Below are 27,738 nucleotides of genomic sequence, written 5' to 3'. Positions count from 1 at the left end.
CAATGCAGTGTCGATAGCGTAACCTAAGCACACGACACAAAGTAGACTCTCCCTTCCCACTTGATGCCAAATGGAATGGTCTAATACCATGTCATTATGTCTCCAATAACCTAAGGGTTCCCTGATACGAGTTTCTGTGTCCACTGGAGCCCCACTTCGCTTATTTCGCAAAGCAGTGCTGCAAGTAAATGGCGCCTGTATGACAGGGAAGTGATGAGGGGGATGGACCCGGGAACAAAAGATAACGCATGCAGCGAGCGAGTGTCCACACATATATATTCTTCTCAGCGTGGAGATCCATTAACCAAATGTAATTGCTGTAAGGACAGCGAGAAGTAACAAAGACTAATTATACATCATCCTTAGGCACAGCACACTACATCCTATTTAAAGAATTGCTACCCCCCCTTTACTGTCCCTTTGATTTCTACTATGACTACAGAGAGGTCGTTTTGATGTTTGCATAACTTCTTGAGTTCTTTGTACACATACACAAGGACGCAACTTGTCCTGTCACTGTTTTTTTTTTTTTTTTTTTTCTCCTTCTTATGGCCTTGGGAGTTTGTCAGAAATGCTATTTTTGAGGTGTTTATGTTTACGGAGAGAAGATATTCGAACGTATAGTCCGTGGCGTTGTCAAAACATGAATCGTTCATGGTGATGGGTTGGGAAACCATTAAGATTTTGACGTACCTACAAGCAAAAAATATAATTTTGCTGTTGAAAAAAGTTTGCTTTATTATTATTCAGACATGCGTAAATGAGATAAGAATCGAAATAAAGTCTGCATTGACAGATCCACCAGAGAAAAGGATGTGCAGAAATTTAAAACATTACCAAACATCTCAAGTTAGGTTTTGCTTGGCTGCCTTCTACGAATAATACTAAAAAGCACTGCTGCGCATGCCCAATATATTCGAATTCACGAGTCTCGAACTGCAATGGAAACGCAAATTTTAGTGTTTTTATTATAGAAATCCGTACAGTTGTTGAATCCTGGACTATAATAGAACTGAAATAGAGCAGAAATGAGATCTTTTCAATACAAAAATGAGACAGGAAATCCTTTAGCATCCTATATAGTTATTGTTCAGTTTCCTATACCGTTTTCAATACTGCTTTTCAGTTTATTCTGCGTGATATCTTCTTTCTTGCTTTTTCAGCACTGAAATGCAAACAAATCGGCGAATAAAGCATTTTCCCTTCTTGTTAGAGCAACGTTTTCTATCGACGTACTTCGTCGTGAGTGATATTGACGTTAAAGGAACAGTGAGGACAGCATTCGTCAGCACAGAAACAGTGAAGTTGAATATCTCGTGTCAAGCGTCTTTTATACGATGTCTTACGCTGGAAATGGTTCATTCTTCGGAGCTAATAGAATTGATATTCGGTCAGCAATCTACTAGTGATGGGATCATCTTCTTCACTCCTTAGATTACTTTTCGAAACAAACCTCCATTTATAAAGAGATGAGAAATTTAAAATCCTTTTACATCTTACTCATTTATCAAAATATTTTTTAAAATTCCTTAAAAAATAATTTCTTTCAGAATTCAATAATACCAATGACTAATCAATATCGAATCTAATGACCCAGGCGGGATCGGAGCAAAGTGACATGTTTAAATATTTCATTACCAATGAAATGGATGTAAATTAGGTTTCCAACCTAACAGGGGAAGGGGAGAGGGGTTCACATGAAAAAAAAAAAAAAAACTTTCTTATGGAAATCGGCATCTTGGCGCTCTAAAAAATGCCTTTAAAAATTGCACTTTTTGAAATTTTATAGTTTTTAATTACAATCCCACCCATAAAATGTAAACCTCTTACATTAATGCTATGAGTTTAGGGTTAGATAAACTGGGCCATTGCACTAGAGATCAAACATGGTATCCCCTCCTCCAATAAGCAGGGTGCTGATTTCACACTCGCAAACAGAAATTTCCAAATAGTGATATTAGCTGCAGGGTCAGTTTGTGCATCCATGGCACACAGAAGCTCTCGGGTACATTGAAGTTAATAATGTAGGTCTTTCCAACGTCGCGTGTAACGTGCCTATTGTGTTGGATCACTCAAAACACGAAAGGTTGTTTGAACACGATTTCTTTCCGATGGGTTGTTGTAAGATTAGAGAAAACTCAAGGTCAGGATAACCTTAGTTGGAAAATAAAATAAGTTATTTGCTAGTAATTTCATGATATCTTTTCATTTTGATCGGTTTTTTTTTTTTTCTTCTCAAGATCAACCATTCTTCGATTTTGAAATCGTTCGTCGAATTCAGGGGAACTCAACAGGTTTTATGAAGATTAGTTCTTCGACAAAAGCATTAAGCAGAGCAGGCAAACAAAATACTACATAAAAAAAAAAAAATCAAAATCTTTAGCCTACCCGCGGTACGAATGTATTATAGGTTTATAAAATACCCTGAGTGGGTAGGTGCCACATAAAAAAAAAAAAAAATAATAATAATAAATAAATAAAAATACAACAGATTTTTCTAGGCCTTGATGGCAAGAGGATACAGCTCTGTTTTGCTAGCAGACTGTCGGTTCAAATCCCGCTGCGGCGTGGCTGCTTGCGAGTTTTCACATTTTCATTATCATTTGACACTGCAAACACCACTACCTCCCTTATTGTAGTCTAAGTGAAAAAAAAAAACCGATATGGGCTAAAAACTCCACTTTTTGTTGGGTGGGAGAGCTTAAAAAAAAGAAAAGAAAATTAATCTGAGTAATTTCTGCTTACGGGAAAAAATCTTATCAATCCGCACAGATTAAGATTTTTTTTTTTTTGAAAGAAAAAAAATCTCAAGCGTAATGAGTATAAATACAACACTATTTATTCTACTCAAAAGCATAAGTATAAAAAATAAACTGCATTTAATTATATAAAATAATTTAATCTATACGACGTTTTCGTAATTATCCAAAATACAACACTGGTCAATGTCATTTATGCTTATGTCAACTCTACCAACAAAATGAAGCTTGTTGCAACAGTTTCTTTACCCTCACTCTGACAAAACTACGTTAAGGAAAAATAAATGAAACAGGGAATACGCTAATGATTCAACTAGTAAATTGGCATTAAGATACAAGAAAATAAATAAAATTTATATTAACTGTTGATGTAGTTGGAGATGCTATGGCTAAAGCTATGTGGTTAGTATGTTATGTCTGTTACGTATGTTCTCCGGTTGGTTTGCCTCTTTTGCACGATGAAGAAGGGGGGAAAAACTTTCACCTCATCATGGGACAGGCTAACTCATCTTCAATCCAAAGCACCATTTAAAGATTCCACATGTTCCAGATAAGATTCAAATCAAGGTCTTTCCAATCGCATTAGCAAAATCATATTTTCCTTTGTGGTTTTTTTTTTCAATTCTTTAAAACGAATGAATACAATTAAACAAGTCTGAATTAAATGTCCAAGTTCATTTATTCTTTCTTAAATATTATTCAAAAGCTTGCGAACACTTCTGCATATTACTTGCAACCAGCAGCGAGATAGCGGTTGCAGTCTAAAAAGTAAACAGCATCGGGCACTATTTACGCTAACAGACAATTTGCTAATTGAATACAAGAGTTTCATAAGCCTAAAAATGCCCAGTTTCCTTGTACAACTTTTTTTCCCAGCCCGTGACATTACGAGCTAATTAATCACTGTTTTCAAATCCACTTTCAACTGTGGATGTACTGTTTGGCTTATGTACGAGCAAGATAAACAATTAACTGCTTTCTGTAGTATTATTACCATTTTATTTTGTATTATTTTAATGTATTCATTTATCTATTTGGGCTTTGTATAAGTAAACTAATTAAACTTAATTACTATTTTTTTATGAAAACAGAAAGAGGATATTAATGTCTTTAAAAACTCTAAGATTGAAAAAGACTGGATTTTTTTTTAACTTTATTGTATGGTATGGTATTCACAAGAAATGTTTTTTTTATGCTTCAGAAATAAAACTTATTATTTAATCCTTTTAAGTTTCATTCAAATAGCGAGTTTGGATAAAAATTCTCGAATTGGAAAAATAAAAATAATTAGCGAAAAATTTTGCTTTTGTTTTCGCTTACAAATTTATGAGTCAGACGGATTTAAACAATGGTAATCCGCATTTTCCAAAAACGTGTTTAGTAACAAATACATAACTGAAGAAATTAAACATAAGTTTAATAAGTCTTGCGTGTGCACAGGTTAATTGTTTTATTTTGTGTCTGTGAAGAGACAGTTGCCTGAGTTACTTTAAAGTTCTTAAAAGAACTGGGAGATGGACTGAGTCCTTGACTCTTTATCCCTTCATCTGAATGAAGAAAATCTGTGTGGATGGAGTGTTATTGAGCTAAAAGCTCTAGTCATGGCTGGGTAACGGCAATAGCCGAGCCTCAGTTAAAACTTCATTGGCTACAGCATTGCCATTTGTTACCCTGGAAGTCCTAAAAAGGACTTTAGGTTGTGAAGCTTTCAACCTAATTTTCATCCTCAGTTACTTTTATAATAAGGACTGGCTTAAAGGGGCGAAGCAAGAATGCTTTTCATCTTCCCCGTTATCTGTAGAGGACAGTGTAGGGATAAGGTGTTATTGAGCTATTAAATTAAAGCTCTGATCGTGGCAGGAGGGTGACAGCAATAGCCGAGCCTCAGTTAGAACTTCATTGGCTACAGCATTGCCATCGATTACCCTCCAAGGGTACTGGATATTAGATTTAATGAATGAATCATCGCATCTCACGGTCGATTGATTCATCACCCCTGAATTACTTTAAGAATGTAAAAATCATTAAAGAATTAAAATATTTAATAATAGTTTTGGTGTTTATACAATACTCATCTTATCATTTAAAATAATTTGGTATTCTCTATGATATACATAGAAACAACAAAAACATTATAATTTCATGTAGTTACAATACATATAAACTATCAATGGTATCACGTCCATCTTTAAAAGCGAAGCATGATCCAATTCCCATTTTTTTATTTTTATATCTGGATGCCATTCGTAATTAACTTCATTCACTGTGACTACCTTGCTATTCTCCTTTTCCCTTGATATAAAAAAAAAAAAATTAATTTGCGCTCAAACGTTGAAAGAGTTAAAAACCTCCGTCCAATTATTTTCCATTTTCGAAATCCCATTTCCGGTTCTTTTGCACACGAGATGAATCACAATCGCATACTAAATTGAGGCAAAGTTATTATGGCGCAAACTTTCCTCTGATTTGCAAAACTTCGTTCCAACTGTGTTGCTATTGTAGACTCGGTTTTGACGTCATCTTTAAGGCGGTGTTTATCTGGATGGCTGCCCACTTAACAAAATTGAAAATATTGCCAGACATGTTTTCTTTCTTCTTTTTTTTTTTCTGTGTGTGTGTGTGTGTGTGTGTGTGTTGGAAATTCATTTAAAACGCGGCGCTGCTAAATGCAAAACGAATTTCAAATATGTTTATTCCTTTTTTACGATTCCGCGTGCAACTGTCGAATTGTAAAAGGCAGCTAAAAAGAACACTCACGCGACAAAAATGCTTGCACGAAATGCACAGGCACGTGACCTCGCTATTAAACCACTTGGAGGACTTGAAAAGTTCAGCAAGTTTCATTACGTTATTGAATTAGAAATAGGAGAGTGTACGGTAGGAGGAGTTGTCTGGGGGGGGGGGGGGGTAATAGAGAAGCTACGCATAGGGATAAATTACTAATTCGATTTACGACATTATGAGTATTAAAATTTGCCTGTGGAACAAAAGAAATTCTATTTAAGTTCACTGAAAAAAACGCTAATGTTTTTGGAATTAGCTTCAAGTTAACGGGACCCTTAAATAAAAGAGTAAAGTAACAATAAAATTACTCGAGTACCACAGCGCTTGTTGTAGTGTTGGCCGTAGGCTTTATTGATAAAAAGCAATAATTTATTAAAATAAATATGTGATAAATTAATAATTTCAATTCTGAGAATAACTTTTTGTTTACAAGTTACTAAAGTTTTAATAGTTAACGAAAATTTGAATGTTATAAGAAATTTATAAAGTACACCATTTTGTATTTGTAATGCGCTTTTAATAATAACGCTATTATCGAGGTTGTTGCTTAAATCTGACAATTGTTTCAAATTATAGATTTTGTTGTGGTGTCATTACTATTTTTTTATTATTATTCTTAGATAATACATATAGTCTGTGTGCACACTGATTTTTTAAAATTATTTTATATATAAATGCCGAATTTGTCAATGATAATTCATGAAATTTAAAACAAACCATTAAAAAAATGTCGCAGAGGATGAAGAACATCCGATCGAAATCCTTGAGAACCTTTCCTTCCTTCTGTCTATCACCTTTCTTTCTATACCCCCCCCCCGCATCCATCCCTTCCACACTCAACCACTTGCTCCAGTCCCCAAAATTCTTGCTCGCACAAAAACCCCAACAGAACATGAATACGTCGGACGACCGTAATTTGAGCCGAAAAAGACCGCCAACAGTGTGCTCCGTGTCGAAAGTAAGCAGGGCCCAAGATGCCCCGCAGTCATGTCTGGCTGTCGAGGGCAATAAGCGACGCGAGAATCTATGAGCGTATGTCTGATAGGCACCCCAACATCACAAATAAAAGAGTGTGGGTTCCAGCCAGTCTAGACTGGTCGCAAAGAAGAAAAAAAAAAGTTCGAGGGTGGGGTGGGGTGGGGGGGAGGAAAACAAGTTACCTATAGGACAGAATTTCAGATCTAGTAAAAGGTAAATATGTAACATCAGAGTTCATTTACGCTCTTGAAAAAAAAAAAAAAAATGCCTAAAACAACAAAAAATAAATAAATACGAGAACGCGTGCGCATTTCAATAACCAGTTTGACCAATTTTGTAATAAGACAGATTACGTCCAATTATAGAGGGCGCGACTGTCCCACAAAAGCCAAACAATGAAATGTGACTTTCACAACCACTTGGAACTGAATACTAATAAAAGTGCAATAATTGCATGTCGGAAAATTTGAAGAAAACAATAAACTATAAAATTCCAAACGCTGTCTTTGTACCTGAAATAATTCGAGAAAAGCAGATGACCTAAGTAAACCGCCGTTCAAAACTTGGCATGCTGCCAAGAAGACCGTGGCCGCAGAGAGAGAGACGTGATGTGCTAACAATTCATCTATTCCTTACACAATGAAAAGTTTTGGAAAAGCTAATTGCATCGGTATAATGCCCCTTCTTAAAAGGGACTTCTTAAATGGATGTGGATGCAAATCCCCCCACCAAGATAATGAGGTCTGGCTTTAGGATCGTTGTCCCGATGTTGGCAGGTTCGCCGACTGCTGCATCTTAAATCGAACCTGCGATTTAAATAATGATCACCAAAGGGACACTGCGAAGGCGATCGGGAGGGCTTCGCGGTGCCGAACTGATTCAAGATCGAATAGGACGAGCGGATCATTTGTGGGACGTTTATGAAGTGGCGCACCGATGGACTGCTTCAACTCTTCTGCAGTGTTGGTAGCGCGCTCGGGGGGGGGGGGGAATGTTTGCTTCCGTGGAAGTTAATTCCGGTTGGATGATTTCATCATATTAAGATGAGACAAGCTTCGCTTTTTCATTGTTAATGGAGGACGATCGTAAGATTGTTGTTTTGAGTTAGGACCAAAGACAACGGTCGACGAAGGAGGAGGATAGTAAGGTAACCAAAGCGAGGGAAATAAGGAATACGACACTGCGTTTTTTTTTTTTTTTTTATTAAGAAAGTGTAGAAAGAAACCCTGAAGGGACAAAATAAAGCAAAGATGGTCTATCGGCAAGATTAACAGAAGAAATATGGATATTTAAGGAGAGAACTACTGACATCCCAGCGAAAGGGTTAAAATGAGACTCGCGAATTCCGGAGGATCCCTAATATTCCACAGAGGGACGTTTCCAAGAAAAAAGCGATTGATTCTTAAGGTGTTAATATCGGCAAGTCATATGATACGATTAAAAACATTAAAAATAAATAAATAAAACGCAACTATTATAAACATCACATAATATCTTAACTCGCTCGATACGAATTGTCAATGAGAATGAAAAAAAAAATTCATTTGTTAGATAAAAAAACTGTTAAACGGAAAGGAAAAAAAAATAGACAAATGAAATGAATGTACAGTAATATGGAAACGGCAAAGTAGAAAAACCTAAGAAGCTACAGGAGGACGAAAAGAATTTAAATAAGGCAGTTCCATTCGTGAACGCTTCAGGTGACAAAACAGGTACGTCCCTCGCTCGCCCTGCTAATGCATTCGAAGATCGAAACCACCGGGAGTTCCATTTCATTAGCGTGTTCGTCCTCCTCCTGGCATCTGACTTACTCTTCTATTGAAATGAAGACTTCAGTGGTTCAGATTCATGGCGTAGTTTCCTAATGTTCTCTCTCTCTCCCTGGTGCAAAACAGATTAAGAAGATTAGGGGAAGGGGGGGGGGGGAGAGAAAGGAGCGCCAAGTACATTCCGCAGCTCCCATCTAAGATTATTCTCTACTTTGATAGTCATTTGTCATAAAATTCACAGCAGTGTAAAGAAAGTAGAGGAGACCCCCCCCCCCCCGACGTGGATCATCTATCCTCGGGTTCCCTAATCGACTACCATTTCCAGTCGGGTGGCAGTAACAAAAGGTCAAGAAAATTGGATGCTGTGGCTAATGCAATTTAGATGGTCGGGGGGGAGGGGAATTCATCAATAATCTGGGTGGCTGATAACGAGGATGGTCCACACATGACGCTTCGATAATTTGATCTCGTGGGAGAAAGAGATGCGCGCGCGCGCTAATAGCACCACATTCAAACCAAACGCCATAATAGTCTTTAGATTCAACAAGGTGCCAACTGTTTCGCCGGAGTTCCATTTTCCAATTGTACGAGCACACGCGTGCGTACTTGTCGATCTTCCGTTCCGTCCGTACGGTCGTGTAGAACCGTGTGCAAAAAAATTGTTTACATTAAAAGCAGGGAGTAAATATCATTACGAAGATGGTGGTTTCGTGACATTAGTCTTCGGGAGCAGCAGGTCATCAAATAATGCCGGGATGAGTAGGGAAGGGGGGGGGGGGGTTCCATCAATCATAGTAATTAGGGAAAGAGAGCGCCAGACGCGAGCGGAGCTAAAAAAAAAAAAAAAAAAAAAAAAGTTCAATGCGTTTTCTGCGAACGAGAGTATAAATAGTGATGAAGACGGTCGAAAATTGAACGTAGCTAATTACGTCTGACGCTGGAAGTTCTCAGAAATTCGAATCGGATTTACCTACTATTGCAGGTTAGTACGGTTCGCCTCCATCTAAAAATGTCCCTAAAACCTCCAATATTAACACAACTCTCGGGTGGTTTTAAGAACTCAAAGACAGGAGGAATTCGTAATTCACAATTTAGGAAAAATGAAAGAAAAAGAAAAACGCTATATATTGTTTATTCCTTAAAACTTTGAATGAAGTTGCTTAAACTGAATTAAGGCCAGTTGAAAACGAAATTATAGGGCTGCTTGGAAAATAAGACATGCAGTGCTGTACGATCTCGTCTTTAGTCGAGATCGTACAGCACGAGATCGTACAAATAAACGATTTGTAACTGAATCATGAATACATGATTCAGTTACAAATCGTTTATTTATAAGAATAACTTCAGCAATAAAACGGAACGAGCTCATGAAAATCATCAAAATATTCTGACGAGGTCAGCAATGGAAGTACGATCCTATGTAGAAGGCAATGTACTAATTTGTACTTCAAAACTAACATGACAGCATTAGCGAATCTATTCTAAATTAAGCTAGATAAATTAAAAATCAAATCACTCTACATATATTCGATTTTAATGATCAAATAATAACTGATTTTTTTTTTTTTTTTTTTGGCTACATGGGTGAAGCAAGAATGCTTTTAATATACCCTTTATCTGTAGAAGAAAATGTATGGATGAGGTGTTATTGAGCTATAAGCTCCGGTCATGTCGGGGTAACGGCAATAGCCGAGCCTCCGTTAAAACTTCATTGGCTACAGCATTGCCATCCATTACTCCTCTGGATCAGTTCCACTGAAAATGAAAAGTAGTTTATGATAATTTAAGATATATTTATTCGAAAATCTAAATGGTTTATTAAATTTTAATTGTTTTCTAAATCGAATCTAAGAAAAAAAAACATTTAAAATTAAGTTCATTTAAAATTTTATTTATAAAATTAAAGTCACAAATTTCTTAGGGATATTAGATTCCCTTAAGTCAGATTATAGTGAGATTTTCGTCTTTAAAAATCTGACTATGAGAAATAACTTTTTTATATTTGGATTTAAACGATCTGAAATAAAGTCAAATACAACTTCAAACAATCACGAAATATGTGGTTGTATAAACAGACAGTGTTAAAAACACAGGAAGTTCGCGGTTGCAATATATAACCAACAGTACAAATAATTAAGGTAGGGATGATGCCTATCACATTGCTTTCTTTATATTTCAGATGCGTGTTCTCAAAACAAGACCTCGCTGTCACAGAATTCGTTCTGTCAATAATGCAGTCGGGTTAAGGAAACACTTCTGGGTCTATCAGTCATTCTTTCAATCTACCACTCTATCCGTTCTCTACCTAATGTAATATTTTCTTGTCAGGCCTTCGAGGACCAACATTTTTTTTTTTTTTTTAATAAATGATCTTGGATCACCCATGGGAGCACCACCACCATATTCATACAAAAGACCACGTGACTAGCAATGACAATATCGGCAACAACTGGTTCGGTGCTCCGTTCAGGTCATGGCAGCAACCCCAACTAGAAAAGTAGGACTCAGCTAGCTACGGACAAACACCCGAGAATTGCGGCAAGCAAACAGGTACCGGGAAAGTAGAACGCTCGTGTAGCAATTACGTCTCGCGGATGCACGTGTCGCCTGCACACCTAAGAGACGGGATGAGAGAGAGAGAGAGAGTAATGGAAAGTAAATCAGGTACGCCGCATTTCGCAGGAAGTTCGGGATTAAAAGCGACTCAGCGTGTCCATAAAAGGGGAGGGTGGAGGGACCTCAGCGAGAGACCCCGTGCTCTAGCTAACTCAAGGATCATTGTTACGTAAATTAGTGTAACCCCACTGAAGACCGTCAGCCTAAAAAGGCAGATCGGAGCCATCACTGGATGGCTTATGCAGGCTAATTACTCTTAACCGATCCCTGTTTTGTAGGTTACTTAAAGCAAGAGACTTCCATTTTTGCGCTCTCCATCCATGGCTTCATTTCATCACCTGTATTATGACGTCACAATTATAAGGTAAAACCAATTTTATGTTTGTTTTCAAAGTATTTTTAAAACAAAGAAAAAACGAAAAAATCCTGAGCAAATCTTTTTTTTTTTTTCCCCAAATTAGGTTAGTTTCCTAATATTCTTAACTTTAAAACCTAGAACGAGAAAACTGCCTTAGAGTAGTGCGAGGAATTTGGACAATTTACGTGTAGAGGAACCTAACAGCTGTTTGATGTACAAAGCAGAAGGAAGTCTGCACACACGTTTTCTTTATTTGTATTCTAGATTTATTTTCTTTTGTGGAAGGTTTGGTTCTGCGAAGGCAAGTTTGTCGATTACGTGAGGTTCTGGCAAGTCTTCATATTTTGCGGGAGGAAACAGTCGAATTTCTGGGAGATAAAAACCCAAATTCGTCTTCATACGAGGAGAACTAAAAAAGATTTCGCATCGCAGATGGGATTTGAATCCGTGTCTTTCCAACAGCAGGACAAATGTCACGTCATTCTAGAAAAGCGCGTGTCGTGAAATGCCGACAGGTGAAACATAAGTAGTGGAAACAAATTTATAACATTTGTGTAATGCTTTTCGTCGTATACGCCACAAACTGCAGGATTCCGCTACACCACCCTTCCCAACAAACAAAAACATTACTACAATAGTCTTCAAAGATAATCCCCTAGTTTGTCTTGTGCGTATTTTTTCCCTTACTGTTTGTCACCTTAAACAAGACTTCGGCATTTCTCCAATTTGCTCCTTCCCGACCGTCTGCGAATGATGGTGAGCAACTAAATCAGTGAAAACATTCTTATCGATAAATCTGGGTAAGTTTTTAATCCAACTCAAAACGGATCGAAGAGTGAATATTTGCCGATTACTTTTTATAAATAATTTAAAGCGATTCTGCTTAATATATAAATTACTGATAATATGAGAATTCGTCTTTTCTCCCGCTGGATCCTTACATTCTCTAAGACAACCGGCTGTTTAAAATGACTTAAATATCAAAATGAACGACAGGAGACATGAAGAAATATTATGCCTTAAGACATTTACAAAATCAGCACTGACTAAAATGCGATTGAGGATAAATGGTAGACGAGCCCTTGCATTAAAAAAAAATGGATTGGTAGATCTTGCGGTTTAAACGTCCAGCTGAATTTTAGCCCGAGTGTCACCGTCAAGATTCTACTTAAATATCTGAACTTCTGCAGTAAGAGTTCGATTAACTAACAAAGAAAAAAATGGCACTTCTTTTTTTGCAATAATTTTAATAATTTTAACAAAATATAAACTAGTAACTGATATCTGCAGCAACTTTTGGAGATGTTTATCAGCAGGTCGGTGTCATTTGCCAAAAATGACAGGTCGATGTCATTTGTAGCTGTCACCGAGCGCGCTAGTAAAGGGAAAACGAAGTATGAAGGCCAATTTGTATACCATAATATTTCGTTGCAATTCCCTAACCCCACAAGTTCAAGGAAAAGCTTTAAGGGGGGAAAAAAAAGTTTAAGAAAAGGACCACGATTCTTCCAAAAATACAAGTTACAAAAGACATCCAAGTGCGAGGGTAAATCCCGTCAACACAATGCGAGAACTTGTCCCCCCCCTACAAAAAAAAAATCAAGAAATGTGTCGCAGAACTCAGAGGGGGAAATGGGGAGAAAGTCGGTATTTCTAAAACGAGGTGGGCACTGCGTCAGTTTTCATTTAAGTAGGGGGAAGAAGGGAGACCCCACACGAAAGTGGTACATTCACCTACTAGATGGTGACAAATAACACGCTAGAGTACCCCCCCCCCTCCCCGTACTTTTAAGAAGCCTAGGGGCTGAGATTAACTCATGAGCTGCGCCAACCAACAACACTGATATATTCTAACTATTGATCTACCAGCGGTTTAAAACAACCAAATATTTCAAATTACAGAAACTTAGGACTGGATTCCTGCTACAGTGAACTCTACGTTGACTGGAAAGCACGAAATAGGTGGCACGTGTACAGAAAAAAAAAGAAAAGAAAAAAGTTTTACCTACGCCAGACTAGTGGACCAGACCGGTCAAGGTTGTTTTGGCTATTTACCCCATCGCCATTATATCCTGTTTCTACCTGAACTAGCGAGGGCTTCGTTCGTGCCAGTGAGCAGCATTAAGCTGTCTTTCATGCACTAGTTGGGAGCAAGCGCACTGTTGAAACAGCTTCGCTCTACAAACGCAGTCGTGAAGAGAAAAGGGCAACGGATATTATGGAAATCATCCCCGAAACGGACCGTCGAAAAACAGAAATGTATTCAATGACCGCTCCAAAACGAAAAGTTTCCGGTCAATAGATTCAGGAAAGACACTGGTGAGTATTATAAACGCCTGTTCATATGCAGATCTTGCGTGAAGACGTTCTTGGAGGCAATTAGGGGAAAGAAAATTATAAGTGAAGTTCGAAGACTGCACAGTTCTCGCTTCTGAACAAGGCAAGGGAAAAAAAAAAAAACAGGATTAGAATTAGCTGACAAGCAATGCTGTTCTCAGCGCCTTTGCCATAATTCCTCTTGTAAAGCCGATGGGTCGCCTCTCAGGTAAGCCAAAGATTTCGCCGAGTAATGAAAGCCAGCAAGCTTAATCACGACAGTTCGTTGCGAGATAATATAGTTAGGAACTCGTAAAAGTAAGCAAGGCGGGGATCGAGTTAAAAGCTCCTTGCTAAGTATTTGGAAAGCTTGCACAAACAGGCCAACTTTCCCAAACTACAAAATGCGTCAAGGCAGTGCGAGCCTTAATGCATGCGATCCATCTCGTGTTTAAGCCTATTCACTGCCCACAACTTTCCTCGGTCTGCTGTTTCCTCTCCGTTAACGCAACGCTCTGAGCACAATTGCTTCCCTGACCCAGTAGGTTCAGGCCTTTCTACTAATCTGAGCGACGTTGAACGAAGTTCGTAACCCTTATCCCTTGCACTGTACTGCATAAGGAGGTAATACTGAATCCGATGCATAACGAATGTCTAATAATATTCAAACTACAAGATAATTCAACATTCACCGTTTTACATAACGGCCACACGATCTGGGATCAAGAAATCTGAAAACTGTACAGAGGAATCATAAAAAAAAAAAGTCTACCATAAGATGATGACTAGGCAAAAATCTGAGGGAGGTCCCGAAAGTGTTTTACAGGAAGGAGAGCAAAAATGGTACCAAAAATTAATATGGAGAACACCATATTAATTTTTCCCAATAAAAGGTAGGCTTTTGTTATAACTGGACGTGTCCCAATCATCTTTGATTGAAACGTTGATAAAAGTTGGTGTCAGATAGGAGGATTCGAATCCAGGTGTTTCCAACTAAAGGTTTTCATCGAAATCACCACCAGTTTATTTGTGGGACTGCGTATAATCTGAACTGCATAGCACCTACGAGTATCATGTATTGATAGCATATATGATAATGCCCTGCAATATTCGATCATAAGTAACGTAACGTTCAAAAACGTTACGTAACTTGATCTCCAAAACAGCATGCCACGGGCGCTCCCTTAGTTAACTTGAAATATTCTTTTTCTAATGTAATACTCGTAGATGGATGTTTGATTTGTTAGGGAAAGTTCAATGATCAATGTCGTAATGCATCACGGTACTTCACACCAGGTAAAAAGTAAATATTCCACCGCTCTCGATGAGTTCCTGACTTCCTAGAGGTTTCTCTTAATTATAATAATGATGATGATGATGATGATTTGATGCGGCGTTAGTTGAACTACTGCAATGAGTATGGGGATCATTACACAAAGAACAGATTCGTTTGTTACAGGAATACAAAGAAGAGAAATGCTTTTAGCCGAAACTGCTAACAACAACAACTATATTTTCAAGTTTAAGAATAAAACGGACAACGCGGATCTCTCGCTCTCTGCAAATGTAACAGACTTTGATTTTAGAAATATTTAGCAGAATAAATAGATTAAATGTAAAGAAAAATTTAAAGAAATATATTTTGAAGTCTGAGTAGCTATTGAGGCCGTGATATCTTTTTCCTGGACAATAATAAGCAGCATGTCTTGTTCATGTTTGTTGAACTTCTGGAAATGCAAACCCCCCCCCCCCCCCAAACCGAACATCGTTTTTGTTTTCTCTTCTGACAGTCGATACTATTTCCTGGAATGTGATTTTTTTTTTTTTTTTATTAATACCGTACAGAAAAATAAAATATGAGAACAATCCGTAGGTCAAGTAGTGGGTTTGATGGTCGCTCTTACGAAGCGCCCACCAGCTGAAAGAGTATCACGGAGGCCGAGCTGACAACAGGCCAAACTCGTTAGCGGGATGAACCGCCCTTCTCCTTGTCCCCAAATCCACCAAACAGAAGCGTCTTACACACGTTTCATAATTCAAGTAATTAGCTATATAAGTATTACGTTAATCTCTCAGCGTAACGTGCTGTCCATTTCGTTCTTTATTCTGGTTTACAAAAATTGAAATTTCCACAGAGATACTGGTTTGTTTCCAATTTATAATTGGGAATGAAGAATTTCCCTCGTCTTATAAAGACCTCAAGCGCAGCGAAGTTGTATTCGGATGCAAAACGACTAGAGGTGGTAGTGAGCATCTTACCACGGAGGTAGATATTGGCCCATTTCGTTATTAGCAATTGTATTTATTTAAAAACTTGTAACTAAATATTTTGCCTTCTTAGTTTATTCTAAGAAGTTGATGTTTCCGAAAATAAATTGATGAGAATATAATGGTCAGTATACCAATAGACTTGCCTTGGTATTGGATAATTCAAATATCCCACTTACGATGCAATTTCGCTTCTTCGCTAATTTTGTAGATGTAACCGAGAAAAGCCTAAAAATAAATAAAGGACAAAATACGATCCATAGGAACAGGGTCTTTCTAATAGCGCACGTATACAAAATTATTTCCACGAATCAAAATAAAACCAAGATCGGTTTCGAAAGGAGGTCCGCGTTCTCCTTATCCACCAAAGATTATCAACTGTTCTCGTCATTAAGACGCCGTTGAGACTGCACACGCGTACACACACACACAAGACAGAAAATCATTTCATGATTCAATGAAACTAACTCACAAGGAGTCATAAACCTTATTCTCAGAGGGAAGCATAACTGAACTGGATAATTTCCAAAAGTGAATTGTTGGCTTCATTTTTCTTAGCCAATCTATTCGCATGATGAGTCCCAGCCTGGCCGGTTCAAGCAAAACGAACAAAAATATGAAAATACAAACTAATCCTGTCCTGAATAGCAATACAAAAATGCTTAGGAATCGTGCTGCCTTGAAAAATATTCTGTTAAAGACGTTCTTCTTGGTGCTTCTACTGCGAAAAAAAGTTTCAAGCTAAGTAGAAATAATGGCAACTGGCTTTTTACCCTCCCGTTAATTGCAATAATTTCTAATAATTACAAACAACCAGATTCATGTCTCGCATCTGATTCTGGTTGTTTATAATTACGAGATTCATCGTAGCGTGTGTGCTTCGCATGTTGTCGGTTCGTTCTGCCATTACAAAAGGCAGTACCTCGGAAAGGAGGTTTTGGACTGTTTATTGAGACCTTTTTGTTAATTCTGAACTGCAGAATACGCCTTTAAAAAGTTTATAAGATAGTACAACCACTTCTGTCGCTATTGTCCTTTATTTTATTCCAAGTTTAAACCTTCACTTGGCTACGTGACGTTTCTGTCCACAGCGCCACATCTGAAGTCTGAATGGCTCACTTTAAAACAGATGGTATATAATATCAATAAAATCAATTAAATAGCAGAGTGACAGGTGGGGTGGGGTGCCACAGGGTTCCGTGGCACCCCACCTGTCACTTCTCCTGCTCTCTGAAACACTGCACTACCCACACACATATCGAAATCTGTTATCGTTCAGCCAGTTGTTACTGCTGTTCTGAATTGAAGTCACTGTATTATGACTGTTAATTATGTGTTTTGGGGGATGAAAAACAAGGCGGGATTCAAACCCAGATTTTTTTAAAAGAAATCTTCAATACCGACCATTTATCTAGTCTCCAATCCATATGATCAAGCTATTATCAATTCCCATAACACACACACACACACACACAATTTAAATACTAATTTATTCTACAGAATCTTATCAAAATGCCTTTGGAAAGTTAAATATTGCATTGTAAATTTCACAGCTGTCGTCATTCATAGCAAAAATAATCCTATCACTAAAGCAAGACCGCTGTTTAACAAACCGATTCTAAACTTTTTCTCATCAATTCGATTCTGTGTTCTAACCCTAACCATCTACTTTAAAATCCCCACCAGAAACAGACCGGTCGGTAATTCGATGCGTGTTTTGGAATCCTCTTTGTACAGCAGTACCTTTTCCCACGTCTCAGGAGGTTTTTTGTTACCAGAGACTTTCATTGGACATCAACAACAACAAGTTCATCTCAAAGAAGCAAACACTTCATTCTTCTACACTCGTACTGTTATCTTCGACCCTTGCACCAGATACAAATACATTTCCCATTCCATTAATCATATCTAATATACTCGCTCACCTTGCTACTATCTCTAGCACTTATGGTCATTTTCCCCGTACTCATGTCTTTTATGAATACATAACTAAAGAATTCCTAAGAGCTTGCCTGCAAGTCTTTTCTTTTTAACTGCTGACCCCCCCCCCCTGTTTATATCCACACTGAAGGATTTCCATCCTATTTACTTCTCGTCTAATTGCATTACTCAACCATTTTGCATCCAACGATTTATACTTCTAACTCTCCGAATGCAGTACGACAGCCCTGCATTCAAGCGATCCTTTAAACAACTTCCAAGCAGTAGAAATCTCTTGTCTAAATTCCTCATGCTAAGCAAGGTTCCGTTCAAGTGTTGCTTTAGTTTTTTTCTTTTATACTCCGGTGTTCTGTAATCCCACATGTTCCCTCTCTTGACTGCAACAGACTTGTTTTTTTTAGTACACAATACATTTGATACCGTGTGTGGGCTAAGGATTTTTCATATTTTTTTTATCATTTTTGTATTTTTAACCTGTTTTCTTAAACAGCCCGGAAACCCCTGCTCTAGAGACCAAACATGGAATTCTTTGAAGCCACTTCAGGCCTCCAATAAGCAGGGCGGTGGTCTCAAAAGAGGCGATGAAATTCATCTTCCACCTAAAGACAATCAACAAACATCCATGCTTGGTGCGGGATTCGAACCCGCAGCCTGTTGGTTGGAGAGAGCGGATACGCTAACCAGGCCGGCTTGTGCTTATTATAACATCCCCTTTTACTACACGTATGTCGTACAGAGAGATGTTTCTCATTTTTGTTACTTCTGTATACTCCAGCTTGCACAAGCGATATTAAATGTTTTGTCCCATTCCTTTTCACGGAATACCATCAATGATACTGCCACCCTTTCTTCCAGCTTCGCCACTCTCAGCAGATGCACTCCTTTATTATATTTAACAAAATACTCGACGCTGTCTATCTTTTATCATGCCGAATTATATACCGTACCTAGAATTTCCAAAAGTATACGTCATTCCCTGTCATTCAAATCAATTAACGCCAAAATGAATTTGTTCCCAATACGCCTAGCATTCTTATACATGGACTCCCAGACTTCAAATTAATCGTACAACTTGGTTTTAGACAATCAGTAACCCGTGCATTTAACCAAACCTGATCGCCTCCAAGTCCAACAGCAATTATTTTCGTTAATACGAAAGAGATCCTTTCTTGACCGCGCAGAGGAAGTGAAGAATTTGTGAACAGCACAGGGGCGCAGAGCCCTGTGCTGTTCACATTGTGCACTGTACAATTTCCTTCTGAAAGAAATTTCCTTCTCAAATGTCGCAGATAACTGACTTTGCATTATTTACAAAGAAACCGGTCTGCTGTCTCCCTAGCTCCTAAAGACAAAGGACACCTAGCAAACGACTGCTTTCTTGTTCCTGCCATTTCACTTAGGACTCTCCTTCCATCAAACTTGTTCTAAAACATTCGTAAAATGAATATTCCTTCTCATTTGTTTGCAACATTTCTCACTTAACTTCGACATTACCATGCTACTAGCAATAATCGCTCTGTTCTTTAACTCGCCGCATACTTGTGAGTACACTCCATCTTCCCATCCTTCACCTCTTTACATCGACTGTTGACGAGCCTTTCAATATCCTGCCTCACAGAAAACCTTTCGCTCCCTAAATCATTCGTTCCTTCTCACCACTAGAACAATCGCTATCGTCTGCTTCCTCTGTAACATCCCAGCTTCAATTATCTCGTTCACCTTTTCCTAAGAAAGCGTGCTTTGATCACCTTACCATCATCGACACTTCTAAATCAATGAATCTCCATATAGCACTCTCTCTTTCTTTCTTTTTTTTTTTTTTATGCTTTCTACCCATTTCTCTCGCTTGTTTGTTCGGCTCGTTCATTATTTAATACCCCGTTCTCTGATGTCCGAACTTCTGCACTAGTCATACTCACTTAACCTCTTACTTAGTCCACGCACTCTTCTCCTCCCGCTCCGTATTCCGTAACCAAAAGCTGACCATATTAGAGCTCTACTAGTTAATTTATATACGTTCGTAAGTATTATGAAACATTTAACTCATAAGTCAGTCAGTTTCTGTCCCGAGATTCAGCTGAAACCACGTACTTTTATTACCTCCAAATATGGTTATATAGAAACTATGTTGTTATGATGAGATCAATCTTCCTCCTGTGATGTCCCGACACTCACTTGAATCGTTCGTGACGTCAAATGAGGAATCCATCGTAAATTGTGTTGTAATTCGAGCAGAAAGAATAGGTTCTAAAGGCTCTGACAGTTCAAGACTAGAAACTAAGGAGGGCTATTTATCACAATCCGCAAAGTCTTAAGAAGATGAATGTTGCCTGATTCGGTAATAGCTGGAATTAAGAATGGATGTGACTAGTTGCTGATCTTTAGCAATAAAAAGTCAAGGAACGTCGGTGCTATTTTATATGTTCCAGTAGTTCTACTCCCTAGTTCTTCGAGGACACACCAAATACCACTGTGACTTGAAACTTTCAAGTACTCACCTCGATTGAGTGAAGACCATAGAATGCAAACTAATGTCCATGAATGTTTCGGGAATGACAAATTCTATCTCGCATCATTACTATCAGACAATTAGTTAAATAGATTTGGGGGGGAGGGCAACAGCTTTCTCTAACCTAGTAGTCTAAGTCATTCACAGATCGTTTCATAAACCTGTTTCGTCCCCCACTTGATTATCGGCATCTTTGAACCCGACTTGTTTCCTACCAGAAGTCAACTTCAGTTTTTCTTGTTCTGTTCCACTGTCCCCTGATATTTAGGTGTTTTTATTTTATGTGAATCCCCATCGAAGAAGTGCTGGAAATCTATCATACATTCAGTACAACAGATTCTGTATTTGCACGAAGGGTTACCATTAACTTGGAAGCCATGCACTAGAGATCAAATGGGGTATTCTGAAGCCACTTCAGACCTCCAATAAACAGGTGGTGGTAGTCTCACATCAGGAGACTAAAAACTGCCTGCCACTTTAGAAGTTTCACAAACATCCGTACCACGGATTTGAATCTACAGTTTATTGGGTGCAAAGCGGGGGCACTATCCACTGGGTCGACCAACACGGCGTGGCTCAATCCAGTATTCAAGGTTCTCTGCTATCCAATGCCAAAATGGCACTTAGTTGGTGAAACATTAACTTCCGCCACGAATTCTGCCATTGACTTCAAGTAAGTTTTACTTACTTTTTTTTAGTGCTATTATATTGAAATAAATAGATGAAATGTCGAGTACATGAGGGAGTTGTGCTCGCAAATAAACAATACTGACCACTTGCTTTGCACTCCTTATAAAGGATCTCTCGCTTCCTAGGGGACACTCCTCAAAGTTTGAAAACCGCTGCGCTACAAGCAGTTAACATATTATACGATTATTACGTCCTTGCAAAATTGTAGCCATGATACGAAAACTAAGTTCAGCGATGCACTATAGCATTGGTTCCCAACCGGGGGTACGTGCTTTGCGGTTCAGGGGTACACGAAAAATAATCAATAACGGCAGAAAAACTTCATTTCCACTATTTTACATTGAGAGAGGCACTGAACAAAAGTGTCAGTATTTAAAAACAAGGGGTACAATTTATAGAAATGGGTTTAAAAGGGGTACACAAGTGGAAAAAGGTTGGAAACCACTGCACTATAGTATTGGCAATTTGTCGAAATTACAAGCGAAAGAATATCCATATAAATCCATAAATATATCTATCTTTAAAGATTAAAATAGCCATGCTTTTCGTAATGCGCAGACTCTTAGAAGCTAGGCAGATCGCTTCCGCTGGAACTAAATATTCTTAATAGTAGAATAATTTCATATGTTTAATCTACACAAATAACTTTTACATGTGGCCAAAATGCTTTATTAAGCACATAATAATACAAAATACTCGTTACCAAAGCGAAATATGCTAATATTTTTACCACATCTTCTACACACACGTCAAAGTAACAGTGCATACAGCGCCGCCTTAATCATTCCTGTGATAAAGTTCTCCTGGTTCAAAACAACAACCCGAACTATCATGATACTGTCTTTTTTTTTTTTTTAATAGAAATTTCCTTGTGGAAATAATCCTGCATTGCCAACATCCGTATATAGATACATAACAAAAGTGGCGAGTGCCTTTTCCTGAGTCCTTGCCAACAGCAATTAGGCACATGTCCTTAACATAGAACTCTACATCATGACAGCCTTGGTGTGCAAAGCAATACCATGGGCAAAGCAAGAGACAGCTGTACCCACGCTTCTTTCTTTCCCCCCACCCTCCCAACCCACCTTCAGGAAGAATGCGCTCTTGAGAATGCAATATAGCAGCACCAAGTTCGTTCTGCGAGATGGAAGGGGGAAAAAAAAGTAAGTTATAGTCAAGGAAACATTTTCAGTATTGATAAAATATTACGAATCTAAGTCATTTAAAATCACGTGCACAAATGAACGATCCAAAAGTTGAACAATATTTATATATACATTCAAAAAATTATAGTACAGCATAATTATATAAACCAAATAATCACATCAGATGTATCACAAGCTAATTCATAATTAGATAATCGATAATTAGAAATACGAGATTCAACAGAGAGAAAGCTATTCTGCCCAAGCATTCTTTTTTTTTCGATTTTTTTTTTTTTGAGTGCTGTTCAACAAGAGAAACAATTAAATTTGCTAATACACACACTATTTTTTTCATGATTGATTAAAAATTTAACTACATTTCCAACAGACAATGTACTCAAAAATATCTTAATCGAAATTCATAAATATTATTGCGTTAATTTCAAAATCCATAATATTAGCATTATCGGAATGTCATTTTGAACGATTAATGTAACTAAAATTAGCAAAGAATTTTTTAAATTCAAATATAAACAAACACACTAGTTTGCAAAACAATAAAAAGTGCAAAAAAAAAACATAATTGAAATACAGTCATGAATTACGGTAAGTAAAATGCTACAATACAAGTGATAAATAACAGTGCAAAAACATATAATACAATTTTAAATAAGAACTTCAATCCCATCATGATATCAAATCAAGAAAAACTCAAATTCTAGCTAAGTATTTTTTTTTATTAGTATTTATTTATTTATTTATTTACTCGTGAAAATTCACGAGTAAATTCTTGTGCGATCAAACAAAGAAACCTATTCTAGAAAATACACGTACATCTCATTATATCTGGCTTTGCTGGTGTATTGTTCCTTGCTTTAAGGCATTTTAATTGTTCTGGCTTTTTTCTTCTTTTCTCTCTCTCTTTTTTTATTCTGGCATATCAGGTTAATCATCCCCCCCCCCAATGCAGACATAATTGCATCAGAGCTTCTTTCAGCTTCTGTTACCTTATCAATTAAGGATACAGTTTCGAGTATACTGTAGTTGAATGCCAAAGTTCACATAGAATTACACTACCTGGTTTCAATTACAGATATTTCTTTGACTTGTATTCTTTAAAAAAATAATCAACTAAAACTGAATTTTGTACTTGAAAACTTTTATTATAAAAGCAACAAAAGAAATGGATAATTTCCCGCTTTTCACATTACAAATACCAACTGCCATATTCTTTTAATATTGTCTGCTGTTCACGTGCGTGACGTTTCATGTACTGCCTAGCACGCTTGGCGCGCGCCTTTGTTAGCGCATGATAAGTAAAATGTTTAAGTGAAAAAAATAAAATAAAATAAATACCAGGATGTTATTATGTACGGGAAGCTTTGCTTAAAAACAAATTTCGAATAAATTAAAAACAAAATAAAAAAAGCACCATTTCATTTACTCCAAATTATTTTTCATAAAAATAGATAATTAGCAGACGAAACAAAAAGTAGTACACATTTGTATCGTTTGAAAAAAATAAAAAATAAAAGTGCAAGCTGTGGTTGTTTTTATAGTTTTATCGTTTGCTATCGTGCAAATCTGAACCTGCTGAAATAACGTGAACTGCTACAAGTAATTCATTAAATCTTGCATTCTAATTAACTGTGTTTTGGTTACCTTCATGTTGCGAAAAGTGTATTATCTCGCTCACAAATACTTGCATCGAGCACAGACCGTGCATACCTGTACACACCTGCCATCCTTAGGTCATGTCTCGATTCCCAGCACCTGCCTCTTTTCATGCCGAAATCCAGATGCTAGTATGGCGCACTGCGCTGTAGAAAAAGGACACCCGAAACCATACAAGGTACGGCAAGGTCAGAGCCCTTGAGGCAGCCAGGGCTCGCACTGTGAAAGTGCAGTCTAGCAATGCAGGTTCTACTACTTGCACACACCGGAAACAAAACAAGGTTAGAGTACTTTCGAAAGGGAGGGAAGGTTGTTATTATAGTCATTACGAAAAATAAAAATAATAATGAACAAAACTTTCCTGATAACTATAACCTAGTGCTAAATAAAGCCAAAAATATTTCAACAACTAAAGAATGGAATTTCGTCCTAGTGTAAGACCACTATCCTACTGGAGGTCTGAAAGGGGCTTGGAAAAAATTCCTAGAGATGAGTTCCGATCCGATTATTTAACCATTAGCCCCCAAAACGATAATAATATTGGAATACTGTAGGATAACGGCCTTTGGTGGATGAAATTTAAAAAATGAAATAAGCAACATTTTAATAATATAAATTTAATGTAACATAATTTAATAATAACATAAAAATAATAAAAGTAGTAATTATAAAAAGAATGCAAATTTTGTTAAAATCCAATAATACACCATTTCTTATACTGCATACATATTTAATATAAATGTTAACTGCCTTAAAATATGTTGTTTTGAAGTGGCTACAGTAAATTATAGTAAAAATAATATTAATATTAATACATAATTTAAAAAGATAAAATTTAATCGCCGAAACCAGTTTGAAATAAAATAAGAAATGTGTTATATTACAAAAACGTAAATTTTTTTTTGTTGTTCACAATAAGTAATAACAAACCATCGCTAAGCCTATTTGAATATACATATACTACTAAACAGTCAAAATATTTCACCTCCTCAATCTAAAGCATGGATAAAATCGAAAAATACATCATTATTACACACAAAATAATATACTATCATACATAGGATAATACAAGACTTAATCGCTGAGGCAATTGATGTATATTTATAAATAAACTTCCATAATGTTAAGTAAATTGTTAACAGTAGTTGCAAGAGGAAGCTCGCCTGTAATTACGCCAACTGTGACGTGTTTACGAGATCCAGAAATATTACGCATACGACTACATCAACATTTTATGTGAAAACAATAATCGGACTTACCTTTTGTGCCTTGGACATGGCCCCCAATGCTTGAACATCATGACTGATGTGCCTCCCATCCTGAAGACAAAGTACACACACGGGGGTCTTACATAGCATGCAATACATACTCAAAGCCTCGTCATTGTGCTCCACACATTTCGGCTCTTTGCCCTTACATTTAGCTCGGATGGTAGCTTTTCCATCTTGCGGAGTTACCAGAGAGTGTTTGGCTAAAGGACCCCTAGCGGGATGACAATTATCCCGACAACTTTCACAGTAAAACACTTCGCACTGTTCGCACATAACGGTAGCTTCGAGTGCATTTCCTTCGCATAGCTGGCACTGAATGGGGAGGTTTTTGCTCTCCCCATATTTGTCCACTATATTCTGCAAGGCTCGATTCTTTGGTAAATTATGAGCTCCATTTTCGTCGAAATACACGATTTTCTGGCAGATAGTGCAAGTAAGAGACAGTGCGCTGCTCTGTAACGGCGGGAATAAGATCCCTTGGATGTTAGGGGTACCCACGTAACTATTCGGACGACTGTTGCACACTACACCGCTGTCGGTCTCACTCACAAGGCTGAGCTTGTCGACGTCTGGATAGTCTGCGCTAATCTCGTTCAAGCTGTTTATTGTATCCTCTGGAGGGGCCTGGATGTGCTGAGCGGGTTGTTGACTGTGCAGAGCACAGTTGAGGCAAAGCGAATGACAGCACGGCAACAAAACGGGATTGTTATAAAAATGTTTACAAACGGGACATTTCAATTCTTCCTCCATGCTGAGCTACACCACCTCGCTACCATTACCGCGCACACGACTAACGCTGCTGGTTCGTTTGCTTTCTCACCGGCAAAAAGGCTCCAAGAAGCTGGCGTTATTGCGCCTGCGCTGTTAATGCTTTGGCCCTCTTGCGGTCATACTCGAAAGGCATAAGTTTAAATGAAATTATCGTTGTTCTGATAACAGCATTTTGATGTGATTAAACTAATTCAGGTATCCGCTTCTTAATTTAGTATCAAGGATGCAATTACTTTTATAAGTGAATCAAAACGATCATCTTAACTTGTTTTATATGCTCAGGGTCGTACGCGTATTGTTAAAATAACAGACGGGCCGAATACAAAGATAAACATTTAGTTAAAAATTATATACAGTATATGCAAGTCTTAAAATTTTAATTAATATAAGTAGTGTTTATATTTTATCCAAACGAAGGTTCATTCATAATTCTATATACATTTTTTAGCATTTTCCTCTTTTTATGAAATGATATAAAATATTTTCTTCGGTTTATTCAATTTCTCTTTAGCTGTTCTGTGATACTTCTCTCAGAGAATGACATATTATTATTATTCGTGACACCTCCAAGGAGTCCGAAGACTCATCGCGGGAGGACACCTATTGTACAACTCTCCATCTCCACCACTACACCGAACCTCTACTACCAATCATCTACATCAGCGCCATCTACCGTCCACCACAACTAGTATTTTTTGTCTGTAAATTGCTTGTGTTCTGAAGGGCCGATTTTTCTGTATGCGGGATGAAAAACCCGAGTTTCCGGGAGAAAAAACCCTGCTACCTCCGTATGAGATCGGCTAACTCACCTTCGATTGAAAAAGACCATATAAAGATTCCTCACGTCATGACGAGACTCTAACTGAGGCGTTTTCCAATTGAAGAGCGCAACGTACCATCGTTCTTCCAATTGTTCTACGGAGGCGCTGACATATATTTTATAATATTTAGGCAACTTCTTTACACTTTTCACTCTTAATATCTTTATAATTGCATAATGTGGAATTCATGTAACAGAATAATAACGATCACAGTAACCGTTTGCAAATATAGTTCACAGTTACACAAGGTAGATAATATGATTACATGCTGTATTTTACAGTTTATTATATATATATATATATATATATATATATATATATATATATATATATATATATATATATATATATATATATATATATATATATATATATATATATATATATATATATATATATATATTCCCCCCCTTTTTTTTAATTTGACAAGTGTTATCATTATCATACGGCTATTTACATTTAGACTATTCACATATTATATTTTCGAATTAATATTCCAAAATATATTTATTTTCGAATATTATATTTTTCAAATTTTGTAATGCACCACGCTAAAAGCACTTTTCGGAATTCGCTTTTGACGTGTTAAACGGTTTTGCGCTACTTTGCCTTCTGCTGATATTCGTAATGTAATCTAAATATAGACATATTCTTAACTGACTTTAGTTTCGTATCTGAATGTGTTCACGACAAGATCGAACTGGAGTAAATCTGTTAATTATTATTATTTGACACCTCCAGGGAGTCCAAAGACTCATCGAGGGAGAGTGTACCAACAGCATCGAACGATTGAATCCCTTCCAACTACTAACCGCACTCAAACTTGCTTAACTTTTTGCGTGAGCCATTAGTAGCAGAGGCAAGGTATATTGATTGCAAAGATAATTCTAGATTTCCATTAGCAAAACCAAAACCTTTAAGCTCTGATGTGTTCGAGAACACATCACAGTTTAAAGACAAAGTATACCGATACTTTGTAGCCTTAGTTGTTTAGTCTCATCAGTGATAACCAATTATCTTGATTTAATACTATTTGCCAAGAATAAATTTCACATTTTTTACATATTC

General features: G+C 37.3%; 1 protein-coding gene across 1 annotated transcript in view; it reads right to left on the bottom strand.

The window, feature by feature from the left end:
* Trim9 (E3 ubiquitin-protein ligase Trim9) overlaps positions 1–25,885 on the bottom strand; it is a 112,907-nt gene extending 87,022 nt beyond the window's left edge. Inside the window, exon 1 of the mRNA XM_090398874.1 lies at positions 25,067–25,885. Within this exon, the coding sequence (XP_090255000.1) occupies positions 25,067–25,828 (762 nt within the window). The 5' untranslated portion in view covers positions 25,829–25,885. The remainder of the gene's footprint in view (positions 1–25,066) is intronic.
* Between the last annotated feature and the right edge of the window lie 1,853 nt (positions 25,886–27,738).

This window comes from Typopeltis vanoorti, chromosome 10 (genome assembly GCF_054136105.1).
Source record: "Typopeltis vanoorti isolate ZY-2024b chromosome 10, IOZ_Tvanoo_1.0, whole genome shotgun sequence".
In the NCBI taxonomy this organism is placed as follows: domain Eukaryota; kingdom Metazoa; phylum Arthropoda; class Arachnida; order Uropygi; family Thelyphonidae; genus Typopeltis; species Typopeltis vanoorti.
This window is presented reverse-complemented; position numbering and strand designations above follow the sequence as displayed.